The sequence below is a fragment of the Plasmodium yoelii genome (genome assembly GCF_900002385.2).
Source record: "Plasmodium yoelii strain 17X genome assembly, chromosome: 13".
NCBI classification, from domain to species: Eukaryota; Apicomplexa; class Aconoidasida; order Haemosporida; family Plasmodiidae; genus Plasmodium; species Plasmodium yoelii.
Window position 1 is genome coordinate 268,859 of NC_036185.2, and position 16,400 is coordinate 285,258.

At 20.4% G+C, this 16,400-nt stretch overlaps 5 protein-coding genes across 5 annotated transcripts; all 5 read right to left on the reverse strand.

Moving 5' to 3' along the window:
• Nucleotides 1-288: 288 nt before the first annotated feature.
• PY17X_1301100 (PIR protein) lies at nt 289-1,406 on the reverse strand (the record flags this gene model as incomplete). The annotated part of the gene is made up of 3 exons (XM_022956960.1): nt 289-372; nt 463-1,248; nt 1,392-1,406. 3 exons carry the CDS (start codon nt 1,404-1,406, stop codon nt 289-291), a joined length of 885 nt encoding a protein of 294 aa, XP_022813455.1.
• Nucleotides 1,407-3,915: 2,509 nt separating this feature from the next.
• On the reverse strand, nt 3,916-4,980 carry PY17X_1301200 (PIR protein; the record flags this gene model as incomplete). The annotated part of the gene is made up of 3 exons (XM_022956961.1): nt 3,916-4,002; nt 4,085-4,858; nt 4,966-4,980. 3 exons carry the CDS (start codon nt 4,978-4,980, stop codon nt 3,916-3,918), a joined length of 876 nt encoding a protein of 291 aa, XP_022813456.1.
• A 3,148-nt stretch (nt 4,981-8,128) lies between these two features.
• Nucleotides 8,129-9,176, reverse strand: PY17X_1301300 (fam-b protein; the record flags this gene model as incomplete). Its single annotated transcript, XM_022956962.1, has 2 exons — nt 8,129-8,935; nt 9,108-9,176. 2 exons carry the CDS (start codon nt 9,174-9,176, stop codon nt 8,129-8,131), a joined length of 876 nt encoding a protein of 291 aa, XP_022813457.1.
• A 2,090-nt stretch (nt 9,177-11,266) lies between these two features.
• PY17X_1301400 (PIR protein) lies at nt 11,267-12,369 on the reverse strand (the record flags this gene model as incomplete). Its single annotated transcript, XM_022956963.1, has 3 exons — nt 11,267-11,353; nt 11,439-12,218; nt 12,355-12,369. The coding sequence occupies 3 exons, from the start codon at nt 12,367-12,369 to the stop codon at nt 11,267-11,269; spliced, it is 882 nt and encodes a 293-aa protein (XP_022813458.1).
• A 2,498-nt stretch (nt 12,370-14,867) lies between these two features.
• PY17X_1301500 (PIR protein) lies at nt 14,868-15,928 on the reverse strand (the record flags this gene model as incomplete). Its single annotated transcript, XM_022956964.1, has 3 exons — nt 14,868-14,948; nt 15,038-15,805; nt 15,914-15,928. The coding sequence occupies 3 exons, from the start codon at nt 15,926-15,928 to the stop codon at nt 14,868-14,870; spliced, it is 864 nt and encodes a 287-aa protein (XP_022813459.1).
• Between the last annotated feature and the right edge of the window lie 472 nt (nt 15,929-16,400).

Here is a 16,400-nt window from a genome sequence, read left to right on the forward strand (position 1 = left end):
ATATAAATATTAAAACTCCAACTTATCTTATAGATATTTTTAATAACTAATTTCTTATAAATATATAAAAAAATTTCTTAAACTAATAAATATTATCAAATTATCCCAAATGATATACAATATAATACATAACCCTAACCTGAATATGGGTTCCACTAATATAACCCTGATCCACAACATAAAAACTATATAAAAATTATGCAAAAATTACTTCCTAATAGACAGTTTCCTAAAATATATAAATCATTATTATTATTCCCGAAATAGTCACTCTCTTCGAATCATATATTATTGATTCATTCTCTTTATATTTTTTATTTTTTCTCTTAAATATTGTTTTTGAGCTCGTTTCCGAAATCCAAATAACGAATACTAATGTAAAATGTTAAGAATCACACGTTTTTTTTTTGTTAATGTTTGCATATATATAATGAAAATAATTTTTTAATTCATTATTATTACCTTATAAGAAATTCCTAAAAAAATTGCTATTGCACCAAATATCGATAAAACTAAAAATAATTTGTTTGCTATCGAAGAACTTGATGATGTAGCTCCAGATGTGTGTGCAAGAATGTTTGTTTCTATTTCTGGAAAGGATAAAGTATCGTTACATTTATTTTTTAAATTATTATAATCATTTGATAAAGTAGACAATAGTGGATAATAGGGACTATCTTCAGTAATATTAGAACCTTTGTTAAGTTCTTCATATTTTTTAGCAAATTGACTAGCTTTTTCTGAACATTCTGCGCAATATTTCTTGTTTTCATCAAATCCAGTATACATTTCACATAATAATTTAAATGCTTCATAAAATTTAGATATATTTTTAATATCTATATCCAAAAAATATTTTTTTTTATTTAAAAGATCCATATAACTGCTATGATCTTCAATGCCATTTATAGACTGTTTATAACTTCCACTACCATTTATATATGTACCATAAAAATGTTGCAGGTGGCTGATGGTGCTAGTATTTTCCTTTAGGCTTAATATATAACTTAACCATATCATAATGTATTCAACAATATTGAGGTTACTTTTTGCATGATTCTTAAGTGAAGAAGAATCAAGAAAGAATTCATTAAGCAAATATAAACATCCAGCATTAATTTTTTCGAGCTCATTGTCACAATTTTGATTATTACAGTACTTTTTGAAATCTTTATCATTTTTAATTTGATAATTTTTTTTACTCGAATCATATGTAAAATTTGTCCATACATTCTTGAACCTTCTACACTAAGAAAACATTTAAAAACAATTATTATAAATGTGAATTATTGAAAATTTTATTAAAATAAAGTTTAATGATATTTATATATAATACAATATAAAAAAATGTAAAGGAAATTATTATTATTATTATTAAAAAATGTATATACCACTTCCTTATTCATTGTGATGGAATTTTATTTTTAATTGGTAAATTGAGCAGAATCATGCTGTTTTATATATGATGTACCAAATATGTGACGCAAATACTTTAACCCTATATATAACAACTGTCTGTAGTTAAATATATTATAACTTTTTCAATAATTAAATTAGTATACAATAATAATATAGTAGTATTACTAAAATAATATTATACTTATTTTATAAAAATTAGCTAAATTACCTTAAATAGAAGGTTTCTTAATAAATTTTTGATTAAATATAGATATGATGCATTTTATACAAAAAATGATATTATTACTAATATCTGGTATAACTTTATTATAAAATGGATATACTTTTATAATGAATTTAAAATATATTCCCTTGTATTTATTTTTGATCATAAAAATCCTATAACATCTACTTTTTTAGTATAACTTTTTCTAAAAATTAAATACTGTATAAATCTAAAAAAAAATAAAAAATACTATTATTGCTATAATCCTTAAAGTATAAATTGTTATTTTTTTAAAATATATTAAATATTTATATACTTGTTTCTTATAATATATAATATATTTTTTTCTAAAATTATAGTATTTTCAATTAAGTTACGTGCTCCACTTTCTATACAAATCACGTAATTTATATTGTTTTTAATGAATATAGATAAATTTAAAAAGAAATTTAGTGCTTTAAATAACTTTATTTTTATTCCTATATACTTCTTTAGAAATATACCATATTGGGTAATTTTATAATATATTTTGCGTATCTTTTCCTCTGTTAAAATAACAATTATCACTGGACCCATACTTATTATGCCATTTATAATCATAAATAAACCTTTGAATGTAAATAGTTTTTAAAATCATACTTAGTAAATATTAAATATATGACACATAAATAACTATTGACGTAAATTTTAAAGTATAATAGAAAACTATGTGTATTAGGTTGTTATATTGCCCTTTGGTAGGAGAGGGATAAGATATATTTTATCTTTTAATATATAAATTTAGATAAATATTTGCTAAATGTTCTGCATAGTTCATTTTTATCTTATATATTTTATTTTTATAATTATCAATGTATATACATTCAAATAATCTATTAAAAAATCTATATTATATTAATTTTATGATAAAACAATGCTATTTGTAATTAAAGATTATTTATTAAACAATGATAATATAATATGAGTTAATATGAAATAATAACAATATATTTAACACTTTCTCTATTAATCAATTTATTTAGAATGTAAAATCACATATCCCAAATTGGATCTTTAACAAATATATAAAATGATACCTTTATAAAGTATTATTATATGTCTTTTCGATAATATTAATACTAATGTTTAATTATATGAATGTTTCACAATAAAATAATATTTCAATATTAGTTATTATATAATATTTTACTATTTTGTATGTATATAATGATAACGATATTATACCTATTAAATTATTTACATTTATTATAACAAACTATAACATTATATTTTATTAATATACTTATGTTCTATTTTTTAACAATTTTAAATGTAATATATTTATACCTCAAAACTATAAAGCTTAAAAATTAATAGTGATTAATCTAATATTATACCAATATGGGAAATAAATTAAAGTATATAGAACTATTTCTATTATTTGAATTTAAAACATTAGTATAAAATGGTACTATATATAATTGTTATTTTAAAGGACATTATACATATATTTATAATTTAATTTTTTATTAATATGCATATTTTTATTGATTATTAAAAATGTTAGATGCATAAAATGCATTTTATAGATAATGTTGTATTGTCGATTCTCGATCGACATTTTATGAATACCTATTATATATTGGTAATATGTTTAATTAACAATAAAAATATACCCATTAACCTGAAGGTATATTATACTGTAGGAAACTGTTCCAAGTGAATCAAATTATAATTATACTCCGATATATAAAATTATTATACTGTTCAATTATAAAAATACGATTTGAATCAAAATAAATATGATACAAATAATAAGTTTTACTAAATAAAATACTCCATGATATAAAGAAACATATGGTGTTATGTGGGTAATTCAATATAGCTTTGGGTTATCAAGACCTATATAATAGCCACTTATGATATATCATAATATGAATTAATATATGCAACATAGACATTTTATCTTAATCATATTAAATCGGCATGAACACTTAATTATATATATTATACTTTATGGGAAAAATGTTATAGGACCCTTTTCATATTAATGGCAGTACCCCTTTTTTGGTTGCATATTTATACTTCAGCTTGAGATTAAACATACATGGATGGTACATATATTAAATTAGTGTTAAATTTATAAAAAAATAAATCCAATATAATACATATCCCTAACCCGAATATGGGTTTCACAAGCACAACCATGACCCACAACATAAAAATTATATAATAATCATGCAAAAATTATTTATTTCCAAATAGACAGATTCTTAACATATATTAATCATTATTAATCTTCGAATCATATATTAATGATTCATTTTCTTCTTTATATTTTTTATTTTTTCTCTTAAATATTGTTTTTGAGCTCGTTTCCGAAATCCAAATAACGAATACTAATATAAAATGTTAAGTGTACGGTTGTTTGTTAATGTTTGCATATATATAATAATTTTTTTTTAATTCCTTATTATTTACCTTATAAGAAATTCCTAAAAAAAATGCTATTGCACCAAATATAGATAAAACTGTAAAGAACTTGCTTCCTATCGACGAACTTGATGATATATATTCAGATGCTAGTGCGGAAATTTCTGCTTCTGTCTCTGGAAGGGATGGGCAATTTTTACATTTAGCTTTTAAATTATTATAACCAGTTGATAAAACAGGTAATATTTTACTACCTGCGGCACCTTCAATATTATGATCATTTTTAAGCCTTGCATAATTTTTAACAAAATCATTCGCATTAAACAGTGCATCGTCATTTTTATTCGTTGCTAAATTACCATGCATACTACATAATAACTTAAATACATCATAAAATTTAGACATATCTTCAATATTAATATTCAGAAAATCACTTTGTTTATCTATAAATTCGTCAATACCTGAAAATCTATAGGCTTCAGTTGTAAATTTACTATATTTACCACTATTCATTACACTATTAGTATAAAAATCGTTTATTTTAATGAAACCGTGCCCTAAGTTTTGATTTAATTTGTAACTTAGCCATGAAATCAAATATATAAAAAATGCATTAATACTATTTTCATGAACTTTATTTTTTAATGCAGAATAACATTCTCCAAGTAACCATAAAAATCCAACCGTAATTTTATCTAGGTCAGTATTGCAGTTATCATTAGGGCAGTAGTTATTGTAATTTTTAATACTTTTAAGTTCAAGTTTTGGATTATCGCTTAATTCATCAGGTAAATAATTCCTCAAATAATCAAAGTTTGAACACTAAGAAACCATTTAAAAAAATTAATAAAAATATGTATTAAGAAAATGTTATTAAAATAAAACTTAATGAAATTTATAAGAAATATAATATCAAAAAGTATACATACTAGAGTATCATTCATTATGATGTAATATAATTTATAATCTCTAGGTTAAGGGGGTATCATATTATATGTATATACTAAAATAGGTAATACAATTATTTAACCCTATATACAGTAATTATCTGTAGATAAAAATATTTTTATTATTATTAATTTCAATTTAAAGATAATATGGAACAATATATACTTTTATGGTAGTTAGATAAATTACTTTGTTTTGGGGGTTGTTTAATACATGCTTTATCATTGTATATATAATACAATTTTGTATAAATTGTTATCCTTAATAACACTCATATGAGTATTATTATAAAAATTAAAGTAACATTGTAATGAATTTAGAATATATCTCCTTATACATGTGATTTAATATAGAAAATAAACGTCATATCTTTTGTTTTAATGATTGCCCTTCTAAAAATTAAATACTGTATAAATTTAAAAAATTACAAATTATATTATTACTATAATACTTAAAATTATATAAATATTTAATTAATTTTATTAAATAATTATTTATATACTTGTTTCTTATAATATATAATGTAGTTTTTTCTAAAATTATAATATTTACAAAATAAGTTGCATTGTTCTTTTTTTTAATTGCATATACACGATTTTAATATTATTTTTATTTAATATGGATAAATTCATAATCCATTTTAATAAATAAATAAATAGCATTATTTTTATTCCTATATAATTTAATTTATAAATATTCCGTATTATGTAATTATAGAATATATTTTGCACATCTTTTCCACGGTTTAAAACGACAATTAGCACTGACTCCGTATTTATAAGATTAAATAATTCTTTAATGTAAATAGTTTTAAAATAATAATTAGTAAATATTAAATATATAACATATAAATAGCTATTGATGCAAATTTTAAAGTATAATAAAAAACTATGTGTAATTAGGTTGGTATATTTACATTTTAGATAGGAGAGATAAGGGAAGTATCCTTTTTTAAGACAAGAATATAGCCAGATAATATTTACTTATTCTACATAGTTTAATTATGTTTTATGTTTTCTACCATTAAATATTTCAATCCATGTATACATTAAAAATAACTTAGAATTATTACTTTTCTAAATATATACTTTGCTTTAAAATTTTAACAAATAATATTATACTAAATATTTTATAATAATTAACTCAGACTCATAATGAAAAACTATATCTTTAAGTAAACTCTAGAATTATTAATATTATTTTGCTTGGTAGTGTTAATTCTAATATTATCGCATTAGAACATGATTAAATAAATGTTATAATATTTCATATTATTTTTTATACGTATATTATAATATTATCAAATGTTTAAAAATATGTATAATGGATTTATACCTATGTAATGTATCAAATTAACATAATATATTTGTTCGTATTTAATACGTTTATCTATTGTTATTACTATTATTATTGTTACTGTTATATCAATGTATAGTACAACGGAATAATTAATGGGCATAATAAAAATACTTTAAATCAATGTATAATATGTCCGTGATTCGTTGTTTAAAGTATAACATTTTAGAGCATATATTATTTCGAAATAGCAATATATTTGTGAATTTGTATATATACAATAACCTAATAAAAATATTATTGGTTCAAATTAATTATTACATACTTTTTCTGTATATTTTGCATTAATACATAATTGTATATATTTCCAAATTTAACATATTTCAGTTTTAGTCATTTATACAATATTATATATATATTAGAACAATAACGCTATTCTATATATCATATTATTTATAATTATTAGAAAAATTATTATAACATACTATTAGAACAAACTATAATATTAAATTTTATTAATATACTTATGTTTTATTTTTTTAACTATTTTAAATATAATTTATTTATGCCTAAAAATATAAAATTTACAAATTAATAGTGATTTATCTATTATTATATCTTATGATATATAAATTATGGCATATAAAGCAATTTGTATTAATACTAATTAGTTTTAATACAAATATAAAGGAAATACAACAAGAGAATAGCACTACAATTAAAACTTCAAAAAATATTATATATATAGTTCAATTTTTTATGTATTACTAAAGATGTTAGAAACATAATCATATTTTATAGATAATGTTACATTGTCGATTCTCGATCGATATCTATGAACCTATATTTTATGACCATCTATTATATATTAGTAGTGTGCTGAATTAATCTTAAAAGCACACATATTAATATGAATATATATTGTAATGTAGATGAATATTCAAAATGAATTTTATTATAATGTATACCCTTATATATAATAATATTATACAGTTCGGTTATCAAAATCCAATTTAGATTAAAATAAATATCATACAAATAATAAGTTTTAGTAAATAAAATGTTTCATCAAATAAAGAAATATATTGTGTTATTCATGATTCAATATAGTCTCTGATTAACAAGCTTTATATAATAGACAATTATGATATTGCATAATACGACTTCATATATAGCCAATGTCTATATTAATACATGCAATATATACATTTTATTTTAATCATATTAAATCTATATTAGCACGAAATTGTATATATTATAACATATGAAAATACGTTATGTATCCCTTTCATATTAATGACAAACCCCATTTTTGGTTGCATATTTAGACTTCAGCTCTAAATTAAAGGTACGGAAATGGTAAATATATTTGATCAGCTTTTACAGACCAATAAATATTATCAAATTATAAAAAAATGATAAGAATATAACCCTAACCCAAAACATCGATTCCATAGAACAAAATTATAACCCACAGTACAAAACCCTAACCCAAAATGTGAATTTCCCAAAATGCAACTCTAAACCTCAGCATTGTTTATAATTTTATTAATAAGTGCGTTTAAATTAGTACGTTCAAAATTCATTAATACAAATATATATGCATGGAAATAAGGACAAATGAGTTTTTGACAAACGATAAACAAAGATAAATTAATTACATAACGTGATTATATATTAAATTAAAAAATATATAATAATCAAACAAACAATTAAATCAAATTTCATTATTCTATAGAACATAAAAAAGTGTAACTTTTATGCCATAAAATATTAAATATATTATTTTTAATCAATTAAGCAAGTATAATAAAACACAATAATAAAGAGGGATTATATTTATATTTTTCATTCGTTAAATCTATTTTTCACGATTTTCCACCACTTTTTAGATATTAAAAATCCAAACGGTACAAGTAGTAATAGGAATTGGACTGTTCCTGATGCTATTGCCACAAACAAAATTGCACCAGCCGCCATCATCAACCTCTTAAGTGTTTTTTCGTCATTTTTTTTTATATTTTTATTAACTTTTAATTTCTTATAATTATTTGATATAACTTTAACAAATTTACCATAAAATTTATAATCTTTATTCTCCATATTTTTTTCAAAATTTTCCAATTGTCTAAAATTTTCATGTTCTGATACAGAATTATTTTCATAATTTTCCAATTGTTTAAAATTTTCATGTTCTGATACATAATTATTTTCATAATTTTCCAATTGTTTAAAATTTTCATGTTCTGATACATAATTATTTTCATCTTTTTTTGTTATTCTTTTGTCTTGTATCGGTTGTATTGCCATTTCACTATTCCTTTTATTATCAAGCTCTTTTTTTACTTCTTCTATTTCTGTTAGAAGTCCATTAATTAACTTTTTAGTTTTCTTATCTACATTATTTAAATTGGGTAATGTATTATTTTCTTTATGCTTCTTTATTTGTGAATCTATAATATTTCGAAGAAATATCATTTCTTCGTCATCATCATCATCATTGTAGTCATTAAATTGACTTACACGTCTCAAAGTTGATTGATGAAAATCATTTATATTGAATTGATTGTTTACATCTGCTAATATCCTATTATTTCTAAAATTTGTTATATTCCTTTCAAGGCATGTGTCTCTCTCGTTTACAAAGTATAATTCCTGCAAAGAAATGAAATATTTATTAACATGTGTGTAATTAATTTTAATTGTTTCTTTAAATTAAGTGTTTTAGTAATACATTAAACAATAACATAAGGGTAATGTAAAATAAATATATACAAAAACTATAATGAAATAATATTAATAATAAAAGAAATTATATGTAACTTACATTTTTGGCATATTCAAAAGAATAAATAATAATTGAAAAAAAAACAAATTTTAAAATACTGACTCTCATTTTTAACTTTATTTATTAAATAAATGAAATAATATGTGTAATTTGAAATAATGTTGATAAATTGATATTTATTCCAAAAATAGTAATATTTATTAGTTTTGTGTTCTAAAATTTATGAATAAATGAATATATCTAAAAAAAACAGAACCTATTTTATTTATTAACTTTTTGCACTTTCTATAGGATTAATTAATGTAATGTTGTAATAATTTTCGTTATATTCATTAAAAGTATTTATGGATATAAATATTATATTTTTTTCAAATAAATAATGATTTTTCTCTAAAAAATACACCATTTTTAATATTTTAATTATAAAAAATATATATGTATATAATAATTTCCACTAAAATATATTTTTTGGAAAATTGTTACGCAAATAGGCTTTAATATAATTTATAATATATTGATATATTTAATGACACGGTTCTAATATTTTATAAACTTATATTTTCCTATTATTGTTTACATACGAACAAATTAATAAATGTCAATTAAAATAATAAAATGCTAGATACATATATATTGTAAATCAATATATGGAACCATATGGAAAATAATTAATAAGCATCGTTGCTATTTACATTTAAATGGTTTATAATTTATTATATTTTATTATAATATTTCTCCACTTTTAAATATTACTTAATGCTATTCTCCACTTTATTTACCGATTTTGTGTAAAAATATTTTTTTTTATATATTAGCATGTAATAATTTCATTTAAAAATATTCTCAGAATATACAATATCAAATATATTATTTATATTAAAATAATATAAAATATTCATATTTTCAACTATATCTCTTATAAATTACAACGAAAAATACATGTAAAATCAAAAATTTGTAACAAATTATCAATTTATTATTATATAAACCAGAAAATGAAATACACTTAATAACAAACACTTTATTTTGTCGTATTCATTAAACACGTATTATAGTACCTTTAATATTTAAACATTATATTGTCTTTATTTTTATAAATACTGTTTAAATAAAACATAAATATAGCACATTATTTATCATAGAACATTTCTTCATATAAAAAATGTATTATATATTTTTTCATAAAAATAGAGTAAATGACCCTTATTAATGGCTCCCACACATTAAAGCCCTAATTATTTATATTAATAAATAAAATCCTGTTTATTTAGTACTATTTAAATTTATACATTTTTTAAATTCGAATTCAAATATAAGTTAATTAAATTTATCATATAAATAATTGATTTTTCTTTTATAAACAAAAAAAAATAAATTAATAAATGGTGCAGGGTCGGCTTGCATAAGTTTGTATATATTTAATAATTCCATTTTCTCATCAACTCAATTTACGACTTTACCATTTCTTCAATTTATAACATTTTTCTTATTTTTTCTTTACTTTCATTTTTTCAAACTCATAAATACTAACATAAGCACTAACGTAAAAATCATCAAAATATATAATATTTTCCAGTGGAAAAATATTTTTAAAATATTATATTAATTCATAAAATAATGTGTATTAAAATAAATATACCTTTAATGTAACTTCTCTCCTTTAAATAAATTTCCTCCAAATAGTACTTTGTACTTCTATTCCATTCAAAAACATTCCTTCATCACATTCTTCATTTGTCACTTCATTTATCATTTGGTTCAGGGGGTACTGAGGGTTGAAGTCATTTTAAATATCTTTTTGGTTGAAATCATAATTCATTTTCATGCAATTCCCATTCTTCTCCCCCAGTTTCTCATATTAAACATTGTGATTATTTAAATCAACGTTTTCTTCTAGGGCCAAATCAACACTTTGGAATCATCTTTCTATATCGATTCCAAGATTCGATAAATTGCCCCATAAACCATTAACTCAAAATTAACAGTAAAATACAAAATTATAAAAAATTAAATGCAGTATAACACTTAACCCTAACCCGAATGTGAGTCTCACAAACACAACCCTGACCCACAACACAGAAACTATATAAAAATTATGCAAAAATTGTGACCAAAAATTACTTCGAAATAGACAGTTTGTTAACATATATAAATCATTATTACTATTCTTGAAGTAGTCACTCTCTTTGAATCATATATTAACGATTCATTCTCTTCTTTATATTTTTTATTTTTTCTCTTAAATATTGTTTTTGAGCTCTTTTCCGAAATCCAAATAACGAATACTAATATAAAATGTTAAGAAACATACGTTTTTTTGTTAACGTTTACATATATATAATGAATTTTTTTTAATTCCTTATTATTTACCTTATAAGAAATTCCTAAAAAAATTGCTATTGCAACTAATATCGATAAAATTGGAATTAATTTGCTTGCTATCGACGAACTTGATGTAACTCCAGAAATATCTTCATAATTTGGGGTTGGCGTCCCTGGAATGGATGGGAAATTTCTACATTTAATTCTTAAATTATCATAATCAATTAATAAAGTAATAAATATACGAAAATGGGGGTTATCTTCAGCATTGTTATAATCTATGTTAAATTCTTTATATTTTTCAACAAATTGATGAGCTTTTTCCGAACATTTCGCGCAATTTGAGTTGTTTGTATCAAGCTCATTATAAATTTCACATAATGTATTAAATGCATCATATAATTTAGGTATAATGCTCATATCCATACTTAACAAATTATAACTTCTATCTATAAGATCCTTATAATCATTATAACCACTAATATATTTTACATTATTAGTATACTTACCACCACCCTTTATGTATGTATTATAAAAAATGTCTATACTGTTGTTTTCTTCAGTTTTGATAAGGTTTAACATATAAATTAACCATATCAAAATGTATTCAACAGTATTTATGTTACTTTTTGCAGCCTTCTCAAATGCATAAACATCCTTAAAAAATGTATCAAACAAATATAAACATCCAGCATTAATTTTGTCGAGATCATTATTACAAATATCACCAGTACAATACTTTTTGAAATGTGTATCTTCTTTAAATTGATAACTTTTATTATCCGAATCATATTCTAAATTCTTCATTACATAAATGAAGTTATTACACTAAAAAAAAAATTTTAAACAATTAATAAAAGTATACGTTAATGAAACTCTTATAAAATAAAATTTAATGATATTTATATATAATACAATATCAAGAAATGTAAAGGAAATTATTATTATTAAAAAATGCATATACCACGTCCTTATCCATTGTGATGATATTTTATTTTTGATTTGTAAATTGAGTAGAATCATGCTGTTTTATATGCACTGCATCAAATATGTGATGAAATACTTTAACCCTATATATAACAACTGTCTGTAGTTAAATATATTATAAGATTTTCAATAATTAAATTAATATAGAATAATATAATAATATTATTAAAAAAAACGCTCTATTTCAGTTTATGATAATTACCTTAAATAGAGGGTTGTTTAATACATTTTTGATTAAATAGATATATGATGCATTTTATACAAGAAATGCATTCTTACTAACATCTTGTATAACTATATTATAAAAATTAATATACAATTATAATGAATTTGAAGTATGTTTGAACATAGAAAAGGAATATATTTATATTTTATGTTTTAATGATTTAAATTCTAAAACTTAAATACTGTATAAATTTAAAAAATAAAAAATTATATTATTACTATAATCCTTAAAAGTATATAAATAATTATTTAATAAGATAGACTTAATACTTATATACTTGTTTCTTATAATATATAACACAATCTATTATAAAATTATAACATTTACAAAATAGGTTGCATTGTTCCATTTTATATGCAAATTATATAAATTGATATTGTTTTTATTTAATATATAGAAATTAAAAAAAAATTTAACGCATTAAATAACATTTTTTTTATTCATATATACTTCAATCTATATGTATACCTTATTGGGAAATTTATATTTTATCTTATGCATAATTTCCGTTCTTTAAAACAATTATCACTGAATCCGTATTTATAAGTTTAAATAAGTTTTTATATGTAAATAGTTTTAAAAATAATACTTAGTATATATTAAATGTTAATGCATAAATAACTATGATGCAAATTTTAAAGTATAATAGAAAACTATGCGTAATTATATTGGTATATTCCCCTTTGATAGGAGAGAGATAAGATATATTTGCTCTTTTAATATACAAATTTAGATAAATATCCGCTAAATGTTCTACATAGTAAATTTCATCTTATATATTCTACTGCTATAGTTATCAATGTATATATATTCAAATAATTTATTAAAAATTCTATATTTTATTAATTCTATGACAAAACGATGTTGTTTATGATTAAAGATGATTCATTAAACAATGATAATATAATATGGAATAATAATAAAATATTTAACGTTAATTGAGTATTTCGCCTTTTCTTTCTTTATCCAGTTTTTTATAATATAAAACCAGATATTCCAAATTGTATCTTTAATAAATATACAAAAATGATACATTTATAATATATTATTATGCGTCTTTTCGATAAAATTAATATTAATATTTAATTATATGAAGGTTTCACAATATAACAATATTTCAGTATTATTTATTGGTATAACATTTTACTAGTTTATATGTATAGGTATATAATAATAACGTATTATATCTATGATATTATTTATAATTATTTGAACAAAATATGATTTGAAAATTTATTAATATATTTATATTTTATTTTTTAACTATTTTAAAATATAATTTATTTATACCACAAAACTATAAAGCTTAAAAATTAATAGTGGTTAATCTAATGTTATACCTTTATAGTAAATAAATTAATATATAGAGAACTATTTATATCATTATAAATTATAACATTAACATAAATGAAAGTTTTGAAATGAAAAAAATTATTACTATATATATTTATAATTTATAAATTTATTATACATATATCTATAGTACATTTTTTATGTATTACTAAAATGTTAGATGCATAAAATACCTTTTATAGATAACGTTGTATTTTCGATTCTCGGTCGATATTTTATAAATACATATTATTACAGTTCAGTTGGATAACATGATTTAAAGCAAAATAAATATGATACAAATAATAAGTTTTACTAAATAAAATGTTTCACCAAATAAATATATTATGTCATACATAATTCAAGATAAACCCCTTGATTAACAAACTTTATATATAGATAATAAGGGTTCTTATATATAGATAAACAAAAAATAGTAATAAAATATATAATACGAAGTTATAATATTTCCACATTTAATATATATAAACGAATTAGACATAAGTATTATAACTTATAAAATATGTTATACGAACTCTTTCATATTAGCTTATCCACCTTTTTGGTTGCATATTTGGACTTTTGAATTTCAGATAATGATTAAACAAACGAGGGTGGTATATATATTTAATCAGTGTTCAAATTATAAAAAAATAAATAAAGATATAATACTTAACTCGAACACGAATATGGATTCGACAAACATAATTTCAATTCTGATACACAATACAAAAACTATATAAAAATTATGCAAAAACATACAAAAATACAATAAATATACATATATAACTTTATATTTTATTAATTCATTATTTAAATATTCTTATAAACACAAACATTATGATCACAAATTACTTTCAAATAAACAGTTTCTTAAATATATCAATCATTATTACTATTCCTGAAATAGTCACTGCTCTTCGAATCACATATTAATGATTTATTTTCCTCTTTATTTTTTTGATTCTTAAATTGAGTTTTTGAAGCCTTTTTCGAAAGTCAAATGATGAACGCTAATATAAAAATAGTAAAAAATAAATGTTGGTTTTGTAGTGATGATATATATTTTAAATATTATATTTTTATTTGGATTGTTATTTACCTTATATACAATTCCTAAATATATAAGTAATGCACAAAAAATAAATGTCATTGGGATCACTGAAATTTGTATAGACGAATTTCGTAAAAATGATTTTGTTGCTATTCCTGTTGGAAGAATTGGTAATTCTTTAGGATTAGTATTTTTTTTAGCATAATCAGTTTTTAATTTATTATAATCAGTTAATAAAGCAGACAATATTTGACTATGTGTGGTACCTTTAACATTATAATAATCGTTGAGATCTGTATATTTGTTGAGAAAATGAATAGCATTATTTGACAATTCGTCATATTTACCCATTGCAAGATTACCATACATACTACATAAAAATTTGAATGCATCATAAAATTTAGACATATCGTCAATATTAATATCCAAAAAATCCTTTTTTTTATTGATAGTTTCCTTAAGATTTTTAAATTTACTGGCATCATTTATAAAATTGTTATCATTTACATGTTTATTATAAAAATCGCTTATTTTGGTGAAATTGTGTTTTGAATTTTTATTTAATTTGTAACTTAACCATGAAATCATATATAGAAAAAATGGATTATTATTATTTTCATTACAATTTTTACTTTTAGATATAGAACAATATTTCTCAAGTAACCATAAAAATCCAATCGTAATTTTTTCGAGTTCACTATCGCAGTTTGCACTAGGGCAGTAATTTTTGAAACTATCATTTCCATAAAAATCGAGTATTGTAGTCTTATCCGAATTATCAGGTAAATATTTCCCCAAAAAATCAATTTGTCCACACTAAAAAAACATTTAAAAAAAATTTATAAAAATACGTATTATGAAAATGTTATTAAAATAAAACTTAATGAAGTTTATAGGAAATATAATATCAAAAAGTATACATACTAGACTATCATCCATTATGATGGAATATAATTTATAATCCCTGGGTTAAGGGGGTATCATATATACTAAAATAGGTAATACAATTATTTAACCCTATATACAGCAATTATCTGAGATAAAAATATTTTTATTGTTATTAATTTCAATTTAAAGTTAATATGGAACAATATATAATTTTATGGTAGTTAGATCAATTGCCTTATTTTGGGGGTGTTTAATACATTTTTTATCATTGTATATATAATGCAATTTATTCATAAAATAATTATTACTAATAACATTCTACATAATTTTATTATAAAATATTAAGGAATTTTATAATGAATTTAAAAAATATATACTTATAGATATGCTTTAATATAGAATAAAAACAACTTACTAAAACTTAAATACTGTATAAATCTAAAAAATAAAAAATTATATTATTACTATAATCCTTAAAAGTATATAAATAGTCATTTCTTAAAACATATTAAATAATTATACA